The sequence below is a fragment of the Poecilia reticulata genome, chromosome 19, assembly GCF_904066995.2.
Source record: "Poecilia reticulata chromosome 19, P_reticulata-male-v2, whole genome shotgun sequence".
NCBI classification, from domain to species: Eukaryota; Metazoa; Chordata; class Actinopteri; order Cyprinodontiformes; family Poeciliidae; genus Poecilia; species Poecilia reticulata.
In genome coordinates, this window is record NC_088848.1 from 12,280,220 (window position 1) to 12,300,406 (window position 20,187).

General features: G+C 39.1%; 1 protein-coding gene across 1 annotated transcript in view; it reads left to right on the forward strand.

Annotated features, from left to right (window-relative positions):
- The first annotated feature begins 3,288 nt into the window (after positions 1-3,288).
- The window catches only part of LOC103481634 (glutamate receptor ionotropic, NMDA 2C-like), a 61,066-nt gene continuing 44,167 nt past the window's right edge, over positions 3,289-20,187 (forward strand). The window contains exons 1-2 of the mRNA XM_008437258.3: positions 3,289-6,056; positions 17,170-17,524. Coding sequence (XP_008435480.1) covers positions 17,186-17,524 — 339 coding nt within the window. The 5' untranslated portion in view covers positions 3,289-6,056; positions 17,170-17,185. The remainder of the gene's footprint in view (positions 6,057-17,169; positions 17,525-20,187) is intronic.

Below are 20,187 nucleotides of genomic sequence, written 5' to 3' on the forward strand. Positions count from 1 at the left end.
TTTACCTGTCGGCTGTGTTGCTTAGTCAACTTTTTTTAAATTTGTTTTAATCTTTTTCAAAATCTTTTTCTCTTTCTCACTGTTTATTCCTGTTTTTATTTTAATTATGTAAAGCACTTTGAAATGCCTTGCCGCTGAAATGTGCTATACAAATAAAAATTGATTGATTGATTGATTGATACTGTTTGTTCTCCAATGTCCTCGTACATGTTAGTCATTCACAGAACAGCTGGATTTTTACTGAGATTAAATTACACACAAGTAGACTCTCTACATTTGGCAATATCTGAAGGAATTTGATTGGACTTGGTTTTGTTTTGTGGCATCACTGCAAAGGCACCTGAACAGAACTGCAACCCCAAATTTTAATATACAAAACCTTTTGAAAACTGTATAAACTCCTTTTATTTTATGCCATGAAATTCCAGTTAAGATTTGATGGTTTTATAGGAATACTTTTGAAACCGTCTGTGTAGTTATCTAGAAATTGTGTATTCAAGAACGTTCCGCTGCCTTCTTGACCCGGCTCTGTCAGAAAAAGAAAGACAATGAATCAGAATACAGCGCTTCAAGAAAGCTAATGTCTCTGTCTGACACGCTGATGACATCTTTTGCAGACATGGGGAGATTGGTGGAAAAATGACACCAGATATCCTCCTCAGCAAGAAGAATAAAGGTGATTAGAGTGATGGAGCTGATTAAGTGCAACACATACAGCTGAGATGAATGAGCAGAGTGGAGAAGCTGTGGCAGCAGTGGCAGAGTCAGATTAAAACAGGACGTTTTAGATGGTATAAGTAATTTGTTCAAATGCCTGGAAGGGCAAACCGCTTACATTTACATCAAAAAGACCTTGCAGCAAACATGACTTCCATTGCTTATCTTTAAAACGAAAATCATGCATTTAATTTCCTAAAAAACAATAATTTTGTTTTTCCATGAAAAACAAAATTATTATTCAAAGGGAAATTAAATGTTGCTGTAACTCCTATTAATTCAAATTCTTCAAAGGGTAATTATAAATGGTGATGGCAGGAAAGACATCATGTAGCGGCCTGTGCTACAGCTAATTTGAAGAAGCCTCTGACTGAAGACACCCTGTTTTTCTAAGACTCATGAAGAGAAAATCAACCTACAAGAAACGAAAGAGAAATTGAGACATTTCCACATTGTAACCATTAATTTGAGTAGGATTATGAAAACAGAAGTGCTTTAACTTACAAATAATAACATACTTAGAAAATATATAATAATAATAATAAAAAAATGGACTGGGCACAGAATGACTCAACACACCTCTGAAACTCCTGAAGGGAATTTGATCGCTGTTGATAGGATTTGATCAAAGCCTCTGAGAGAGTTGATTCATATGATGATTCCAATCACGTTACAACTAAAACTACTTATTTGGAAATTACTTAGGATCTTAAGATTTAACATGTTGCTCTTTGTCAGTTAGGAGGGGCATTGTGTGTCCGTGGAGCTGCACTCCTGGCTGTGATTGGTTGTTTTTCTGTATTTCTGCAGATGAAAGCAGGATCATAGTGAGAAGGCAGAGGAGCATGATGTTTAACTGTCTCATACTATGCTGTCATGACACAGTGACAGTTTTAACAAATATGTAAAAAAAAAAAAACACACACACAAAAAAAACCACTTTTTTAAATTACATACTGAGTGGGGAAAAAGAAATGTTTGAAAGTAGTTCTTCAGGAGCCTTGAATGTTAATAATACTCAATATGAAGCCACAATTAATCTAAAATTACTCATCCTGAAAAACATATTGAGACATTTATTGATTGTGAGATTGATTGTCTTCAGCTATAAAGACAAATCATCAAACATTACTTTTACTATGATGGTTCTTGGTGAGCTGTGCTCAGACATGGCTTTCTTTGTATCCCTCAATCCAAGCTCTCAGTTGGAAGGCAATCATCTGTTTGCAAGTATTAAAAAAAAAAAAAGCTCAAAAAAAGCTGAAAGAAACATAAATTGTTTCAAGTATTCTTCCAAACTTGTTACCGTACAGGCTGCAAACAAAACAGCTTTTCCAAATGTTTACTTCATATGTTTTAGTAGAGCATGTCTACGCAAACAACCGTCACAGCATGTCGCTCAAATTCATTTATTCATTTCTTTTGCTCCCTTCTTTCACTCACATTGTAGGACAGCTGTTTTATAAGCAGCAGCGCGGTCATTTCTAATAAAAGCCTATTTTCCAAAAAGGCGAGCCTTTTAACGCAGCTCTAAAAATACAGACAAGTGTTAAAATAGCATATCAGATGTGAGAAGCGTGACTGAGGTGTTTCTGTATGAGTAATGAGCAGGAAAGCGACTGAGCGATCCCGCTGATGAATGCGAAGTAACAATAACAGACACGTTTTAACGGGTGGTCTCTCTCTGTGTGTCAGAAGCTGGACAGCGTGTGAACCAGCCAGATGAGAACATATGTTCTCTGACCCGCAGCATGATCACAGACTCCCAGATTAAAAATCTACAATGTCTTGCAAACATATTCACAACCCTTAGGGTTTCTCACCTTTTATGGAAAAAAGAAAAAATACAAGCACAAATTTGAACACATTTCAGAAAATAAAAACCCTAAAATCACATATTACAAATAGTGAGACATGGATCTGTTCTGCTGGGCAGGGATGGATCTATCATCGAAACGCACTGCAGCTGTGAAGCTGTAAAACAGAGTTATTTAGATTGTGGTTTTCAGTGTAGACGGCGCATGAAAAAAAAGAGAACTTTATTCTCTTTGTCTCGTCACTGTAATCTTTACAGCTGTAGAGTCATCTACCTAGAACTCAACAGACTGTAGCTATCGCTACATGCTTGGGACACTAGAAAATATTGAAAACAGGCTGATTTAAAGATTCGCAGAGGGATTATTTTTAATCCTATTTAACCAGTTAATAACACACATTTCATGCCCCCAAATAACTCCACAGGCTCTGATCGGGAGGCAGCTGCGCTGAGTAGACGGAGTGGGTGGACAGGAGGCAGATGCGAGCTCCAGATTGGCTCCTGCTGGTCTAACATAATGGGGGCTTCTGGTGTCGTACAGGGCTTGCCCCCATGACTTAGCAAAAAAAATTAACCAGGATTTTGAAATTAAAGAAATACAAGAACCTTGTTTTGATGGCACAGCTGATGATGGCACATGCTATCGTAATCAAAATGCTTCCATAGTTTTACTAAACAAATGCTACATCTGTGACTAATAGATCTTGATCTATTAGAAGCTCTGAGGGTTTAATAATATCCCCCTTAGAGGTTTCATGGTATGTAAACATTTCAATCTGGAGAGACTCAGACGGAGAAAGACAACGATTAAAAGAGTTTATTGACACGCGTGAATAAAAGTTCTTTGGAGCTCGGGCGCCGGCTTTGGACATTGAGTTGTGAATTGCATTAGCTCGGATGAGCATTCCCAATACTGATTAGGAAAGTCATCCTCGGGGTCCCGATACTGGTGGTGGAGGTCGGTGAAGGATGGGAGTCTGTTGGATGGAAGTGGAGAAGGGGCGGAGGTGGGTTGAGAGCAGCTGGAAAGCCAAAGACGCCATGGATGGAGGTCCTTTTCAACGGGAGCTTGGTCAGTGATTGGTCATGACATAGCTGGGTCCAGCAATGATTGGTTGACGATGATGAACGAGACACGCCGATTGGATGTTGCAGGTGGGGCTTAAATTCAAGCCTTGGCATTTTGCTTTGTTCTGGGATTTTTTAAACTTTATTCTGTGCTTAGAAGAGCAAGACCAACGGGTAGAGGTGGTGCTCTTCGTCTCACGTAGCAATGAGGAATACTTGTAGAAGCACCTTATTGCTGAAACAACAGCTGCAAATCACAGTCAAAATCATATTTGCCCATCCTTTGGCAAATAACTAGTGAACGCTTCCGCAAACTTAAGTTTTCAGTTCCTGCTACAGATTCTCAACTGGAACTGGATTGTGGTTTGGTCTTTGACTGGATCATTCTAATACATGCGCATTCCTGGATCCAAATCTCTGTAGTATTGCCTGTGTGTTCAGGGTTTTGTCGTACTGCTGAATGCGACACTCTTAACAGGTTTCCTTCCAAGGTTGCTCTTTATTTATCCCCGTCCTTTTTCTCAACAACCTGACCAGTTTCTCTATTAATATTCCTATTAATAACGACTCATACATGAGCTCAAGCTTTAACCAGAAAACTTTCCCCGGCTTGCAAATGCTCAAATTTAAAACCTATGTAGTTTTCTGCAACGCAAAGCTAGAGTCAGCCTAAATATACGCTTTAAGATCCCCACTTGAGAAACCTTATGAAACTGTTCTGGAGAGCTGACAGCTGGGCCGTGAGATAATTAAGCTTTACATTCATAGCAATTGTGTATTGCCGCTTTAAAGGGCGTATTCCAGCTCATTGTGATATTTGTTTTAGCAGTTTGTCCAAAAGCTTATGACGTGTGAGAGAATCTGTTGGTTTATTGACTTTGCTAAACTGCATACTCACCGACGTACAATAAACAGAGCCGGGGCGCCTGACTGTAAAAACAAACCTGCTTGTCAGATTTGTGTTTGACCTGTTGATGCTGGGAGAGAATTGTAAAAAGCATATAGATGTAAGTGAAAAGCACAGAGTGGTGATTGGAGAGAGGGGAAAAAAAAAAAAAGGAAGCAGAGATTGAAAAGATGAAGGTGAGTAACGGAGGAAACTAGAGCAAATGTGGGCCGGTAGAGGAGGAGGAGTTGATCTGAAGTGAAGGAGAGGGAGGAGAGAGGGGGGGAAAAGGGAGGCAGGCTTAAATCCTCGCACCATCATTACCAAGGCGCACAAGCAGCCCCTCCTGTGATGGAGTGAGAGGGGATGGAGAGAGATGCAGGGAGAAAAAGATAGAGTTGCACAGGGAAAGGAAAGCAGGATTACTGGTGTGACAGCACAGGCAGATGAGCGTCAGCGCAGCGGAGAGGGAGAAACTGCTGAAGGAAAAGAAAAAAAAAGAAGAAAAAACAAATCAGTGCAACAGGATGAGGACCTGCTAGTGCACAGCCTGCCCGACCCCACAGACCTGCCATCTGTCCTGCTTTTTTCTCTCTCTGTTCCTGACGCTTCCAGCATCCTATAACATCTGGATCACCTCGCATCCATATGGGAAGGAGGGCAGGAGGGGAGGAACAAACCTCAATTCGATCCTTTTCTTTTTGCTGCTAAAGCAGGACCTGAGGAGGAGCATCAGCAACTGGGGGGCCTGATAAGTGAAGCAAAGGAGGAGGAAAACTTTCTTCGACCATGTTTAGGTTCGGACAGGATCTTTCCCCATGCGTGTGGGAAATGTTCTAACTTTCTATGGATTTTTTTTTGTCTCTCTCTCTGAGGAGGGAGAGGTAGAAAAAGGAGGAGGCTCCACCGTCAGCAGTGCTGGAGTGTTACAGAGGTTTGTGCTCCTGTCATTGAGGAAGCATTTTATCACTCTCCCTCCCTCTCTGCCGCTTTCACTCCTCCTCTCATTCGAGCAGCGGGGAGCCTGACGGATACAGACGGAGAACCAAACACAGCTGCTTCACACACACACACATACACACACACACACTCAGGCTGCTGTGCCAGGGCTCCCACACCTCCCTTTCCTCCTTTCACCCTCCGTCACTTTCCTCTCCTGTCCCGTTTTGATGCCCTGTCTTCACCTCCACGACCACTTGTGAATGTGATGCACGCAGGAAAGCAGACGGGGAGCAGAGCGCCCAGACAGTTTTTTTGGGGGGAAAAAAAGACACACACACACACACTTGTCATCACGTTGTGAAGTCCTTCAGGAGAGTGTGTGGATATCAAAGGCTGCTTTGCACACACAAACACGCGCCCGCACACGCACGCGGAGGGACTGATGAACTCACACTCTCCTGCTCTCGCTGAAAGACGTGGTCTAAATGTGGACTCCTACAGGTGCTGAGAGGGGAGAGAGGGGCGGGTGAGGAGCAGGTGAAGGCAAAAGGAGACGCTTTGAGGAGAGAAAAAGAGAATAATGATGGAGCAGCTGGAGTTTAAGTTGGATGAGAGCAGAAAACACAGGTAAGTGCATAAAACAACCATTCTGTCACTATTGGAGACCTATATCCTTTATGTCTAACAAGTATGAAGGGATATAAATCAATGGATACAGGCAGAGTAGGGATGCTCAGGGGCGTTCTGAGAGCCTAGTGCGAGTAGTCACACTTTCAGTTTTCGTAAGTGACGGGTTTCCTCGAGAGAAGGTGCGCATCTGTTGCTGACAGAAACGGAGCAACGGTTTTGTTAGTGGAACACCGAGATCCTGTGTGAGACTGAAGACATTTGCATTTCCCTCCCAGGGGTTTGATTCTTACCTGGCGTCTGAGTTCAACCTGTTTCAGTTGTGCTGTTGATTTGCCCTATAATCATCAGCAGCTGTCTGCTCCAGTTTTACTACTGAACACCGAGCTGCAGCGTCACTGCTACGCAGACCTGTAGGTCCTGAGCAGGGGCTTTGGGCCCCTTCACTAAGGCTCAGAAAAGGGGGTCACACAAAGATTTATTAGAGTGTTTCATCAGAAAAAGGAGCAATTCTCATTTTAATTTTCATTTTGCATTGATTTATTTTTCTTCCGTAATCAGGGAATTCCGTATTTCACATGAATGCTTTTCACATTTGAGTTACACGTAATTATGATAATAATTTCACTTGAGCCCATGAAATTAATAAAAATAATATGTTTACATGATATACTACATATCAAAGCTGGGCTTGGGCTGAATTTAGATGTGAGTAGGATGACCTTGGGTGAAAAAGTTAGTCAAAAGGAATAATGCTAAGTATGATAAAAGCGTTTATATTTAAAACAATCACTCATTTAAAACAATGATATAACATATGGATTATTTCATTATATTAATGATGGCATGTTCATATGTTTCTGCTTTTATACATAGCTAAGCAAAAATAGTGAGCTAAACACCCATTTCATCAAATAGCAGTTTTTATATTAACAAGACTATTACACAGACTATTACATACACAAGGTTTACGACTTTAACTAGTTCCTTCATTGGGTTTTGTGCTCTGCTACCTGGCCTGCAATCAGCTGCTTAACAGACATGTTGTTTCAAGATTTAAAACAGTGGTAGCTTAACAAAACAAACTAGTTACCAGCTACTAGTTTTCAAAATATTTCCGAATGGCCAAAATTGAAAATATTTGAGGGAACATACAAGAGCTTTGAACGTCTTCCTTCAAATTCACAATACAGAAAATCACAAAGTAAATGTAATAAAACACTTCAATGATGAAAAAGAGTTGCTAGCATGAAACGAACGTCAACAGGGTATGTTAGGAAAAAGGATATAAGTTCTGAATGTAACTGTTAGGTGTATGATTTTATGTGACTTAATGGGAACTAAGTGTGTGGTTACAGATGGGCTGTTGGAGGCTCAAAGAGAGAAGGGACTAAACCAAAACAAAGACAAAAGAATAGCAGAACCAGAAACTAAAACTAAAAAAGAACAGACATCAACAAGTCAAACCACAAGCAAAAAGAAAACACTAACCGAGTCTTTGACATCATGACATCTGAAGAAACATGCCGGGTCATTCATACCACTTAAACTTTTTTTGGAGTTTGTGTCATTGCAACCAAACACTATCCTTTATTAAGATGTTATGTGACACCAGTCGAAGCTGCACATTAAACATTCGCTTGTAGAATTTGTAGCATAAATACAGTACAGCAAACCCTTCATCTGATGGTAACTCTGTGGCAGAATCATCTGTAAACACAAGAGCTATTAATCATGAACTCCACAAACTGACCTCTGTGGAAGACTGCCAAGAAAGTCACTGATGAACCTGAGAAGTTGTTTTCAGTTTGCAGTGAAACATTTGGAAAATTAGACCCATTCGGACATTTTTGGCCATCAATGCAGACTAACACTCCACATCACTGTGAACACAACATTTTCAAAGTAAAAAATGAAAGTGGAAGCTTCATACAGTGGGAATAAATTTCTTTAGCATTGACAAGAAAGTTGGCCATCATTGACAGGAAGATACAGGGGGCCAATTGTAGAGGAAACGCTGTTAAAGGCTGTATAAGACTATAATGGAAGTTCACCTTTCAGGATGAGCCTTACATCAGGAGCTGAGAGTGGCCTAGTCAAAGTTTAAGCCTAATTTTACTTCAGTATCAGTGACAAGACTTTACAACTAACATTCACAGACAAAATCTCTTCTACCTGAACTTGAGCCACTTTGCAAATCATAAAACAGCTGTGTTTCAAGAAGAGACATACTTCCAAAGACTTGCAGCTGAAACTGCTTCGACACTTTGAGGGAAATTCACACCGCACTTTTCTGATTTTTTTTTTTTTTTTTTAGCTGAACGTGTTATGGTGTCGTGCATGTATCATCATTTTCAGTGCACGTGTATGGCTATAACCTGTCAAAATTAGAATCATAAGGGACATGAAAAGAATGTAAAGCTATAAAAGAATCCATGTTTACATTATCTGTTCAGTTCTGTGCTATCTTGGATTGTTTTTTATCATAATTTTCTTTTCCATTGTTGTAGGTAATATATTAACAGTGCTGGATGTAATAGATATTTGTCTTAAGCTACTTAAAAGGATGATACCTGGGGCTAGTTCTGCACAAAAGTAACATAAAAAATGTTGCATCGGTGCAGTAACAAACAGGACAAATGCAAAATGAGAAACAAATGTCCGATCTTCACTCAAATCTCTGGGTCCCCTCTTATTGGACAGATGTAAAGTAAACAAAGGTGTATTGAGGACATTTTCCCCCTGATACGTGGAGAGGAAATTAATTTCCGTCTCTGATTTTCGCAATTCATATAGGCCACAATAATTACTAAGAATGAAAAAAGATGAAAGGAACAAAGGAATGATTTCAGTTACACTCGAATTAATGGGACTGTGAAGCACATCAATCACTTCTTACCCTTAAGTCGCCATCAAATCAGTTGAGTTAATACAGTGTTGGACAGATAACATGCTATTTACCCCTGAACCAGGAGCAGCAGCTCTGTCCTCATCAGTCAGCTCAACTGAGACACCATTTTCTTTCTTTTCTTTTTTGCACTTTCATCCAGCCATGTGGATGACTTGATGGAGACGAGCTGACGTACGGCTCTCACAACCTCCCGCTCGCATACGCTTAACATCATTACTCAAGCTTCCAAATATAAATTAAACTCTCAATATGAATAAATACATGTGTCACGCTCAACCCTGGAGCTTATTATGAAACATATCACATAACGTCTGCCACATGAATTTATCATAATTAGGATTTTAAGTGCTAACACTGCAACCCTGTCTGTCCGGGGGGGGGGGTTCTCCTCTCTCACATGAAGATTTGACAGCTTTACAGGAAATCGTTGCGAGCTAGACGTTATCGTCTGGATGACTGACGTTGACAAGGTGAGAGGATTTCTAAATCGGCTTGGGCCTTCACCACTCAGATCTATAGCAATGAAAATCTCAGAGACTCCAGAAGTGTGGCTAAAACAGTATATATATATATATATATATATATATATATATATATATATATATATATATATATATATATATATATATATCCTTGAATTTAGTGATTATTAATAGCCCATAAATGTAAGAAGAAATCATTTTATTTTACTTGTGTCGTAAGTGTCGAAGTCCTTTTTTTTAGATATCTCAAGGGGCTCACAATTTCTTCAGACTGTCACTTTGAAAATCTCAGGAAAAAAGCAGCAAGAAAATGAAACAAGTGACTTTGTGAAATGAATTTGAATTTATTAGGTAGATCTGGGATATTAAAACAAAGTACAGTAAATTGGAAACCAGGGAGTAAAGCATTCCCTTGTGTTTTGCTTACTTCTGAGTTTGGAGTGCACGTCTGTCCCTTAAGTCAGAATTGCAAAGTAAAAAAAAAAAATCTCAGACAAAAAAATGTGAATACCGAGAGAAAACATTATGCCATAAAGAGTCCCTATCCACATAGCTTCCTGCTTTTAAAATCTTAAACTTGGTTCACGCAGCAAGATTTTTATGCTTATTTTTTTTGCCCTACAGATAAAAGGTAACATCTCTATATTTATAGTCTTATATTCCTGCCATGTGCGGTGTGTTAAGAGTGATCTAGTTTGCTGGAATGATGTCAGGACCACTAGATTCTCAAATCAGTAATATTCATCATGTTGGATTGTTTACGCCTGATACTCCAGCGTTTTGGGTGTTTCCCAAGGACAAAGAATAGTGCAGCCTGTTGAATGTGATGTGTAACAAATTAGAAGGTGATCTTTGGCTCTGAACTAATGTTTCAATTCAGTAGAATTCATGAGATTTCCCTTCTGACATGTGTATGTTTATGTGTGAGATCTGCTGCTTGTATAATCAGTCTTGTCCTTGGTCAACATTTCATTACCATTGATAGGGATCGGACATAGCCCAGTAAATAAAGATCTTCTTCCTCGGGTTCAAGCTCTTGCTTTGCTACAATAGACTTGTTTATCTTTAAAGCTAAAAACCCATTTGGAAATAAGGTTAAAATGGAGCCAGTGCTCCTCCTAATCACAATTGAGCCAGCAGGAGGGACTATGTCTGCCCTTTTGACATGGGGACACTTTAGGACCTCAAGAATGAGCTGAACAGTGTTGCTGTAAAAAATATGTCTTGGTTTCCTCGTGGATGGATAATGCAGAGCATTAAATATGACAACTGATTTCACGCAGAAAATGTGGAGAAAAATCGGTAGTTCAAAAAAATCAAGGCACCAAGTGGCTCAGTGTTAGAGTGGAATCGTCGTACACAGAGGCTACAATGTTGGGTTCAATTCCCAGACTCGGGCCTTTTACTGCATGTTCTCGTCTCTCTGTCTGCCCTTCTTCCAGTCAAGCTCCTGATAAATAAAGGTCAGTAGGGCCAAAAGACCTTTAAAAAAGTTAAACAAATTTAGTGCAATCGCCCAGAGCTAATTACATCATAGACTGATAAGTCAGTGATTGACAGAGTGACTGGAGACAGCTGTAGCTTCTAGATAAAGACCAGTCAGATGAATCTGGGGTTGTGTTTGGAGAACACTATCATGTTGTATAAAATTGATCTTTTGAATGAAACTACTTTGGACTTTAAAAGTCCTAATCATGAGGGATGCATAGTTTACAGCGTGAAGAAAATCAGTCACCTGACTTGATCGAAAATTGCACGGTATGACTTCGCCCAAGGATTTTAAGAAGGGTAGCTACAGAATAAATGCTCTCACTGGGACTTCTTAGACCTCAAGTCTGCATAAATCATCTTCAGAGATTTCTGATGTTCCATGCAGCTGACAGTGCTGTGGCGACTGCACGCTGATAGGAAGACGGCTGTGTGTTACGTTAGTCTAAGCCTACTAATTCATTCTTCCCAATTAATGTATTCAAATCAGAAGCAAGAAAAAAAAAAAGAAAAACCAAGGTTCAAGGCAGACATGTAGATTATTCTCTGATGATGCTCATCCCTTTAGCTACATCCTCTCTGCTCATTTCAGGATGACTCCTAATAGTTTACACACTGATCATGGGAGTGTGTAAACATGGGAGTTTTTTCTTAGTAAAGCAAGAAAAAAATTAAACTCTATTAAACCATAAATATCTTAAGAAGCATGCAGATTTTTAACAGATTTTAGACTAATCTTGATTTTGCAGCTGCACAGATTATATACATTATTCCGTTTTATAGGTGAGTCTCAATTTTTGTAATCTTGTTGACGCCAGAGCAGGTATAGATTTAGGATTATCCTGCATGATTAAGCTGGAAGGAAATATGACAGATGCAGTTTGCCGACACCACTGTAGATGCTGATAACTTCAACACATGCGGAAATTGAACATCTGCATGTCTCGAAGTTGGCAAATCGGTGTATGTGTATCGGTGTTTCCTGCATGTTTCGCATACTAGCCTCATCTTAAAAATTGAACATTTTCAAGCTGTGCAGTTTATGTGTGGATTTCGTGTCTTGTAAGATGTTGTAACTGCAAGCAATCTGGAGCAAACTTCTACTTTCTACACTCGCCATCCACACACACAGTGCTTATCTCTGACCCCGTTATGTTGCACTATGCAATCAGATTACACAGCGAAATGAACACTTGACCTGATATCCAGTCAAATGATCCACCCAGTAAACACTTTTCTGCTTTCTCACCTCCCCTCTTTATTTTTGCCATAGCTTTGTCTTTTCATAAGCATCATTTGCTCCTTTTGATTTCATCAGCTGTACTTAAGAATCTGTTTATGATGGCCACTTTATGAACAAATAATATTCAAAATAAGCTGTGGTGATTTTCATATTCGTGTCACAGTTGATGTAGTTTATTTATTTATTTTTAAATGTCATCCAAATATAAGGTTATTTTCATACTTTTGTAACTGAAAAATGAGCAGTGGTTTAGTAGGATTGTGTATCTGTGGTTTGTGTCGGATATGATTCATGTCTCGATTCATTTTTGTGTTTCATACGCAGAAGAAAAAATAATAAGATTCACTAATTTCAGGATGAAATGACAGTAATTTGATGTGAATTGTTATGCTTATGTCTTCATTTAAATAGAGCTTGCTTGAGCAGGTATTTTGTTTTATCATCAGTATAATTAGCTGTATGCTTTAGTTATTACATTTTCTTTGTTTCTTCTTTGGTATTTTGAATTAGACGAGTTAGAGTCAGCACGCAGCTTCAGTTGTTACAACTAGAAACTAGAGATCAGGCTCGAAATCTGAGTGTAGTGACCAAGGTGTTGTGGCCAGGGTTCAATAAGCTTGTTTGTGCAATGTAAAAATATGAAAAGTGTAGATTTTTGTTGGTTCTATAAACCGTATTGTTAGGCTAAAAAGATAAGATCAAACTAAACTTTATTTTAATATAGAAAGGGAGATCTGTAAAGTTGCATTCATTGCTGTAAGATAGATTCCTTTTTGGTTTTGGGCTGACATAATTTGATTCATCTCCTCTTCAGGCAACGACTTAAAAACTTGTGCAGCTATTTGTATTAGTTTTGGGAGATCTTTACAAAAGCATACTCCATCCTGTCTAGTTTAAAGTCCATCTATGAGCAGGAAAGGCAGTGACTGTTTAAATCCTTTACTGTATGTTCTTTTTTTTTGTTTTAACTCAACAGGGATTTGATGTGGTTCATTCGTTCCCGTTCATTGGCCTGATTGGTTGGTATTCGCTTATTACAGATGGAGGGAGACAGATGGTTCATCCAATCATTTAATGCCCTTGTCCTTTTGCAAACACTTTTCATGAACCTCTTCCCCACTGCTCTTTTATGACAAATCCTCTCACATGCCAGGTTAAGGATTTCCTACTGTAATCCCCCTGTCTTTACTGAATCAATGACACAAATCAAAAGATCAAAAATTGTTTTGCATGTTGCAATAGTCAAAACAAAAGTATGCTTTTCAGTTCATACTAAAGTATTCAAACCATCTATAGGCCTAATTTACATCTCCTAGTCCACTCTGCTGTCCATTTAACAGCAAATCCTGAGTGACATCATTTTCATCCTCCCATCCTGTCCACTAGGCTTTGTTACTCTCTGTCGATGTCTACATACAGAGATTTGTGTGTATGATGTCTGAACTGTCTGCCGGTCATATTATTTGTGGAATGAGGAAAAACAACAAAAGGTTTATTTTAGAAGAATTTCAGGTGGGGAAAGATCTTCTGTCTATTTGTTGTAGTTCCTGAATTTCTGTCAGGAACTACAGCGATGCAAAAACTACATTGATGATTTGGTGAAAAATGACCTCTTGCTTAGATTTTCTTCCTTCTCCTCTTTTCCTCTTCTGAGTTGACACTGACCAGTGCATTATTGTTCCCTGAAAGCTCTTGTATAAACCGCACCTCTACATGGAGGGCGGTTTTTTCGGCTGAGCTAAAATGATGTGTTTGTGCTTATCTGTCCATAAGAGCTAAACAACTTGAGAGGACTTTTCATATTTTGCCACAATGACAAATGTCAGTGTGTATTGGGGATTTTAAATAAGGATCCAACAAAAAGTTGTGCATAAAATGATACATGTTGTAGCTCCTCCACTGTGACAATGGGTGTCGTGGTTGCTTCTCTAATTAAACCCATGTTTGTTTTTAAAGATTTGCAGATATGCAGCTGGTGGACTGAACGTTGATTGCTTTTTGAGATGTTCGTAGCTGGGAAAATAATTTGCATCCTAATCTTTTAAACTTCCCCTCATATTGCTGCTTGTTCACTAATATTTTCTAGCAAATCTCCAAGGTTTTCACAGAAGAGTTGGATTTACACTGAGGATAAATTGCACACAACTATTCACCAATTAGGTGACTTGTAAAGGAAACTGGCAGAATTATATTTCATCTGTGAGCCCAAATGTCCATCACACATTTCAGGTTTTAAAAAGTTTAAACAATTTGCAAATGTGAATTTTTACTTCCACTTTACAATTACACGCTAGTTTTTATTTTGTGCCACGTAAAGTTCTGATTAAATTTTGGATTGTGTTGAGGCAAAGTGTGAAAAAGTTTAAAACATCAATTTCAGACGCCCTTTGTAAACTTTTCTCAAATTAGGCAATCTTTGACCGTTGACTTGCTGCTTACATCCGGCTGGTTCTGATAACAACGGATTGCTTCTAGGTTTCAAATTGTATCTTTCTTCATATGAACTCCGAAATCCCAGGAGCTGAAAACCTTATTAAGATGAATGATTGGTGTGCCAGGTTGGTGAAGAGAGTTGAAGGAGGTGGTGCACGTTTAACTCTGTGTTGCTTTGAATCAAAGCTGGGAGCTGTTGTTCATTAGCGGAGAGTCTCTGATGGCCACCGACTCACTGTTTATCCCGTTCTACCTATTAAATATGCCCGTGTACCTGAAGATCTCCCTTATTTTAAGCTTCAAAGGTTCTGCTCCAACGCGGGGGTCGATCTTCAAACAGCAAACGTTCCAATGAAAGGAGCCTAATTCATATGCAGATTCCGAAGGCGTGAATTGTTAAGGAAATTAATATGGAAATGATGATTACAAAACTGACCAACTTCACCAAACTATCCTGTACTTTCAACAGATTTTGAAGAAAAAACTACATTTATTAATTTTGGGTTTTTCTTCTTGTTGCCTTTTTAGTTTTCCTTTTGTCCTCTGGTTTTGGACCATATTATAAACACTTTGTTATTCTAATCGTGTTTAAATTTTAGTTTGGATGCCTAATTCTTTTGTATGATCTTTGTAAAACGTAAAACATAAAACATTTAGGTTACTCAATGGTTAGAATTACTATCAGATCCAATCCTGTGTGTTGCCTCAGAAAATGTAGCTTTTAATCTTGATCTGGAACAGACATCAGACAAGAGAGTGAATAAATTATCTAAAACAAGCATGATTTTTCTTTTGATATCACATAAACTGTATAAAAAAAAAATCCAAACCCTAATCCTTCCCTACACCAACTAGAAAAAGTAGCAAAATATCTACATAAAAACACGCCCACATCCAGCACTATTTATGTCTCTTCAACGTTGACAACCAAGCAGGAATTAGGATGATGTTATTGTAGAGGCATAAAGTCCACACTAGGATTATGTCAGAATGAATAGATGGGTCAAAATCCCACATGCTAACATTCGGCATCTGTGGCATTGCAGAATCGAGTCATGTTGAACTGAACAGTGGTAGTTCCCTAACTAAGGTCATCAAGATAAAGTAACAGTTGCTCAATAAATAATTTTCCACTTACATATGTCCGGTGGTTAATAGGGAAGTTGTTGAGGTCTGAGGTCATCAATCAAACCAAAATAGAGGAATAACAGAAACCCAATCAAGCATGGACTTACTCACTCCTTAAGAAAGGAAACATAGCATTAGTTATTTTTGGCCTATGGGATTAACCCAGAGAAAACCCAATACATACAGCAGGGAAACATGCAAACGCCACACAGAAAAGCTCCAATCTCGGTCCAAGCTCTTCTCGCTGTCGCTAAAATTAAAGCGTGGAAGAGCCTACACTTGAAAATTTTGTGATTATAGACTGTTGATAGTGTAAACATAATTCATTAAACATTCAGAGAATCAAAAGAAGCACAAAACGATCAACGACAACAAAAAAACACGGATTAAGCTAACACCCCACGGTATGCTCCCATTTGTGTCAAAGTTCTGAGGTGAAAATCACTGCAGGGAAGAAGTGCAAGTTTGCTGTTTCTGCCCATTTCCAGCAGTCAATGCGTGAAAAGATTGGGTACAACCTAGATGTGTTGCCAGTTCATTCCATGCAGCACAAACAACCATGCACACACAGTCACACCTAAAAACAATTTAGCAAGCTCAATTAGCCAAACAGTCATGTTTTCCTTCCTCTAAATAGAAGTTGTTTGGAAAAAAGACAGAAAGAAAGCATTCACCTACTGCCCATTGTTTGATAATCCTACTGCCGTAAAAGTCCAAATAAATCCAGCCGGCCTATTTAGAATTTTGGTCGAACAAGAATTAATCGTTTTATTGTGGCAATATGATGCAGTCACTGGACCCATTTCCTGCTAAAGATATTTTTGGACCAACTTAATGAAAAACAATTCTTGACCACATTCATAAACATGAGCCAAAATGTTCTCAAAATTGATTAAAGTCGTTTAACGCAGCCAGATGTTGTCTAATGAGGCTCTGAATGTACTTGTTTGTGTCATGTTGTCACTTTGAGTGCTTCTGATGGCAGACTGATGAAATCACACCATGTGGAGAGATTCTGTCTGAAGTATCGTAATGTAATGTAATGTAATCTCAGTGATGAGGATTGAGAACCTGTGCAATAATTCTGGCATCCTGTCTTTATGTGTGAATGCGCGCGCTGAATCAGAGATGTGTAGAGATGAAGAGGTGATTACAGTCATGACACTGGGGGTTGGATTATGGAGGATTACATGCACACTGACTCTGACACACATACATGCACAGATTTCATGATGACACAAGAGTCTAAATTCAAGGCTAATACTGTCATACAAAAGGGTCAAACAGGGGAGAGAAATAAGGGTTGGATGTATAGGGTCGGATTAAGATTCGTGTCAGAAACATCAGAAATGTAATGCAGCTTGAATGTGTGACCGTTGCTCTTTTTGCTTCCCTCCCTCTTCCTCCTCTTCCTCCTCTCCTTTCCAGGCAGTAGGCTGCCAACATGGCCATACCCAGGAGACCTCCTCCTCCTCACACTCCTTGGCCTCCAGTGTTCCTGCTTGTCCTGCTCTTGCCCCCACTGCAGGCTCGGCCACTGCTTGTCCACTCGTCCATTAACGTGGCGGTAGTGTTCAGCGGCTCCAGCTATCAGAGCGAGGTCAGGGGTCGCCTTAGTGGGGAGAACTTCGTCGATCTGCCAGTGGTAGTTAGCCCTGTGACCGTGCTCGTCAACGACACCAACCCCCGGGACCTGCTGACACATCTCTGCGACACGATGGCAACGGAGAAGCTGCATGGGGTGGTGTTTGAGGACGATGTGGGCTCAGGTGCAGATGCTCAGGTAAAAGTCTTTTTTTTCCATTATATATATATCTGACTTTACCATGGAGTGATCAATCAATCAATCAATCAATCCTTACCCACAGTCCCAGCGGCATGGGAATAACATAACAGAGAGTGGCCAACTCTCTGTTATTCCTATGTCGATTTGATACAGTAGGGCAAGGGTCCCCAAAGTCGGTCCTCGAGGGCCGGCATCCTGCATGTTTTAGTTCTCTCCCTAGTGGTAGTAACAATCTCCTCAGCAAGTCAAGGTTCTCCTTAGGCCTTCTAATAAGCCATCATTTGATGCAGGTGTGCTAAACCAGGGAGAGAACTAAAAAATGCAGGATGCCGGGCCGGCCCTCGAGGACCGACTTTGGAGACCCTTGCAGTAGGGGCTTCCGCATTTCCAGTATTAGCGCCTTCTGTCACACGTCGTGACCTGTTTTTCCGAGCCGCCTTTAAACGCAACATGAGCGCTAAGACGCTCGCGCTGGGTTTACACCTGTGCGGCAGCGAAGGAGACCTGCCGTTGCTGTGCAGAGCTGCATGTTGAACATCTTTTATCTGGTCATTTTGTGGAATATTTAACAACTAGAAAATGGCAAAGAATAAGATTATTTTTTCACTCTGATTGGCTGCTGTTAGGCCTATACCGATTTTAAGTTGAATGTTCATTGCATTTTTCGTAGACACCTCTAATTTCTATTCCCATGACTTTTTTGTTCTCTGGGAAATTATTTTTGATGATAAATACAGAAACAAACATAAAAATCAAAACATCTACAATAGTTATAGTAATATTAATGATGAAATAATGGTCAGTGCAAAGTAGCCTGCAAATTCTTTGGTGGGGGACGGTGAGGGACCTGGATAAAGGCTGGGTGGGGGGCGCTGGGCCAAAAAAGGTTGAGAAACACTGAGCTAGAGGAAGCTTTGTAGAGCAAAAAAAAAAAAAAGCACAGATTTTTTTTTATATGAAGATCATAATAAATTGCTGCCATTGCCATGAGACCAACAGCTTTCTTTTTCTTATGACAGCCATTTTATTTATGGTGTGAACCATAGGTGTCTCAAAGTTGGAACAAGTGGAACAACTTATTTCTACAAATGTATTGTTTTGCAACCCCATTTTTTCAGTCAAATAAACCTGATCACTTCTTGCAGACAAACTAATTTGTGATCAATGTAAATTCTCGATGTACTTTTGTAAAAAAAAAAAAAAAAAAAAAGATAAAATCTACTTTTAACAATTAATGAAAGGCTAATGTATATGTGTCATGGCTCCTCTTGCTCATCAAAATGAATTCCAATAAAAATAAAAAGCACTTGTGGTGAGGATTGTAGTTTAAAAATAGAGTTTAACTTTGCTTATAAAAATAACTGAAATATTCTCTGGGTTGATGTCAAACAAATTCCCTATGTATGTAAATGTTATTTTTGTGGTAGAAACACTCGTTCAATGCAAACAATCAGACCAACCACAACCCAACTACAGCAAAGCACTTATAGGAAGCTATTTTCTCTGGTCGTGATGTAATTAAGGATCTATGGAGGTCAAGTTGAGGTCTGAAGCATTTCAGAGGATAAATAGGATTCCTAGAAATGCCAACCAAAGCCTCCATTTAACTCCATTCAAGAAGATTTACTTCCCTTAAATGGTGACGTACTGCTGGGAAAAAAAAAAAAAGAAAAAGTGTTTTGTTGAGTCAGACGTAGGAAAGACTTTCAGGTGTGATCGCCACAAATTCAGCCTCGGTTTGCAAACTTTAAAAAAGAATATAGAAGTCAAATCCATACATGTAGAGCCTGGGAATTACGCTGATCTCCCTGTTAGGGAGATATATTTGCGTAGCTCTGTGCATAAAGGAAGAAGAATACGGCAAAAAAAATTTTATTGATCCTTTATTCATCTCATTATCCACAAAACTAGATGCACAAAATAGAAATATAGACCAAAATCTCTCTAAAAACAAGCTAACTGACAATTAGATGCCATAAAAGTGTAAAAGATACAACATGTCTTAATGAGGATATTACAATAAATTGATGCCATATGGCTTTATTCTCAGGACTGACTCAATATAATACCTTGTAAAAGTATTCTTTTGAGGGTAAAGAATGAACCTTTAAAAGAATGAACTGATTTCTACTTAATCTTGTTCAGTTGTTGTACCTTTTTAACAAACTGAGAAGTAAACTGGAGACTCTTCAACTTAGCAAGCTTTCACATTAACGGTGTGGCCAGGGTCGAAAAAAACAAACAACAACAACAACCACAAAAAAACATACACCTTTAAGTCCATCCCATTTTTATGCTTTTAATATTTTAAAGGACTGGTGTGACAACTGTTACCAACACATTTTATTATATGATCACATTCAGAAATAACCTCAAATGAGGCATAGATTATAAATGCTCTTTAATTTGACATACTGCAAGAGATAATTCAGACTAACACTATTTATCTCAGCAATTCATCTTATTGTCATTTTTTAAAATGAGTACTAGAGGACATAAGCACTTAATGGAGCATTAAGAGAAGAAAAATCGCCATGGCCCAGTTTTGGAACCAGTAAAGAACTTAAGAGCATCCACACAGCTTCCCAAAGTGTGTACCTCCTCACATGCTTGGCAGTGGCACAACGCAAGCACCTAAACCTCCATTCAAGCATTTGATT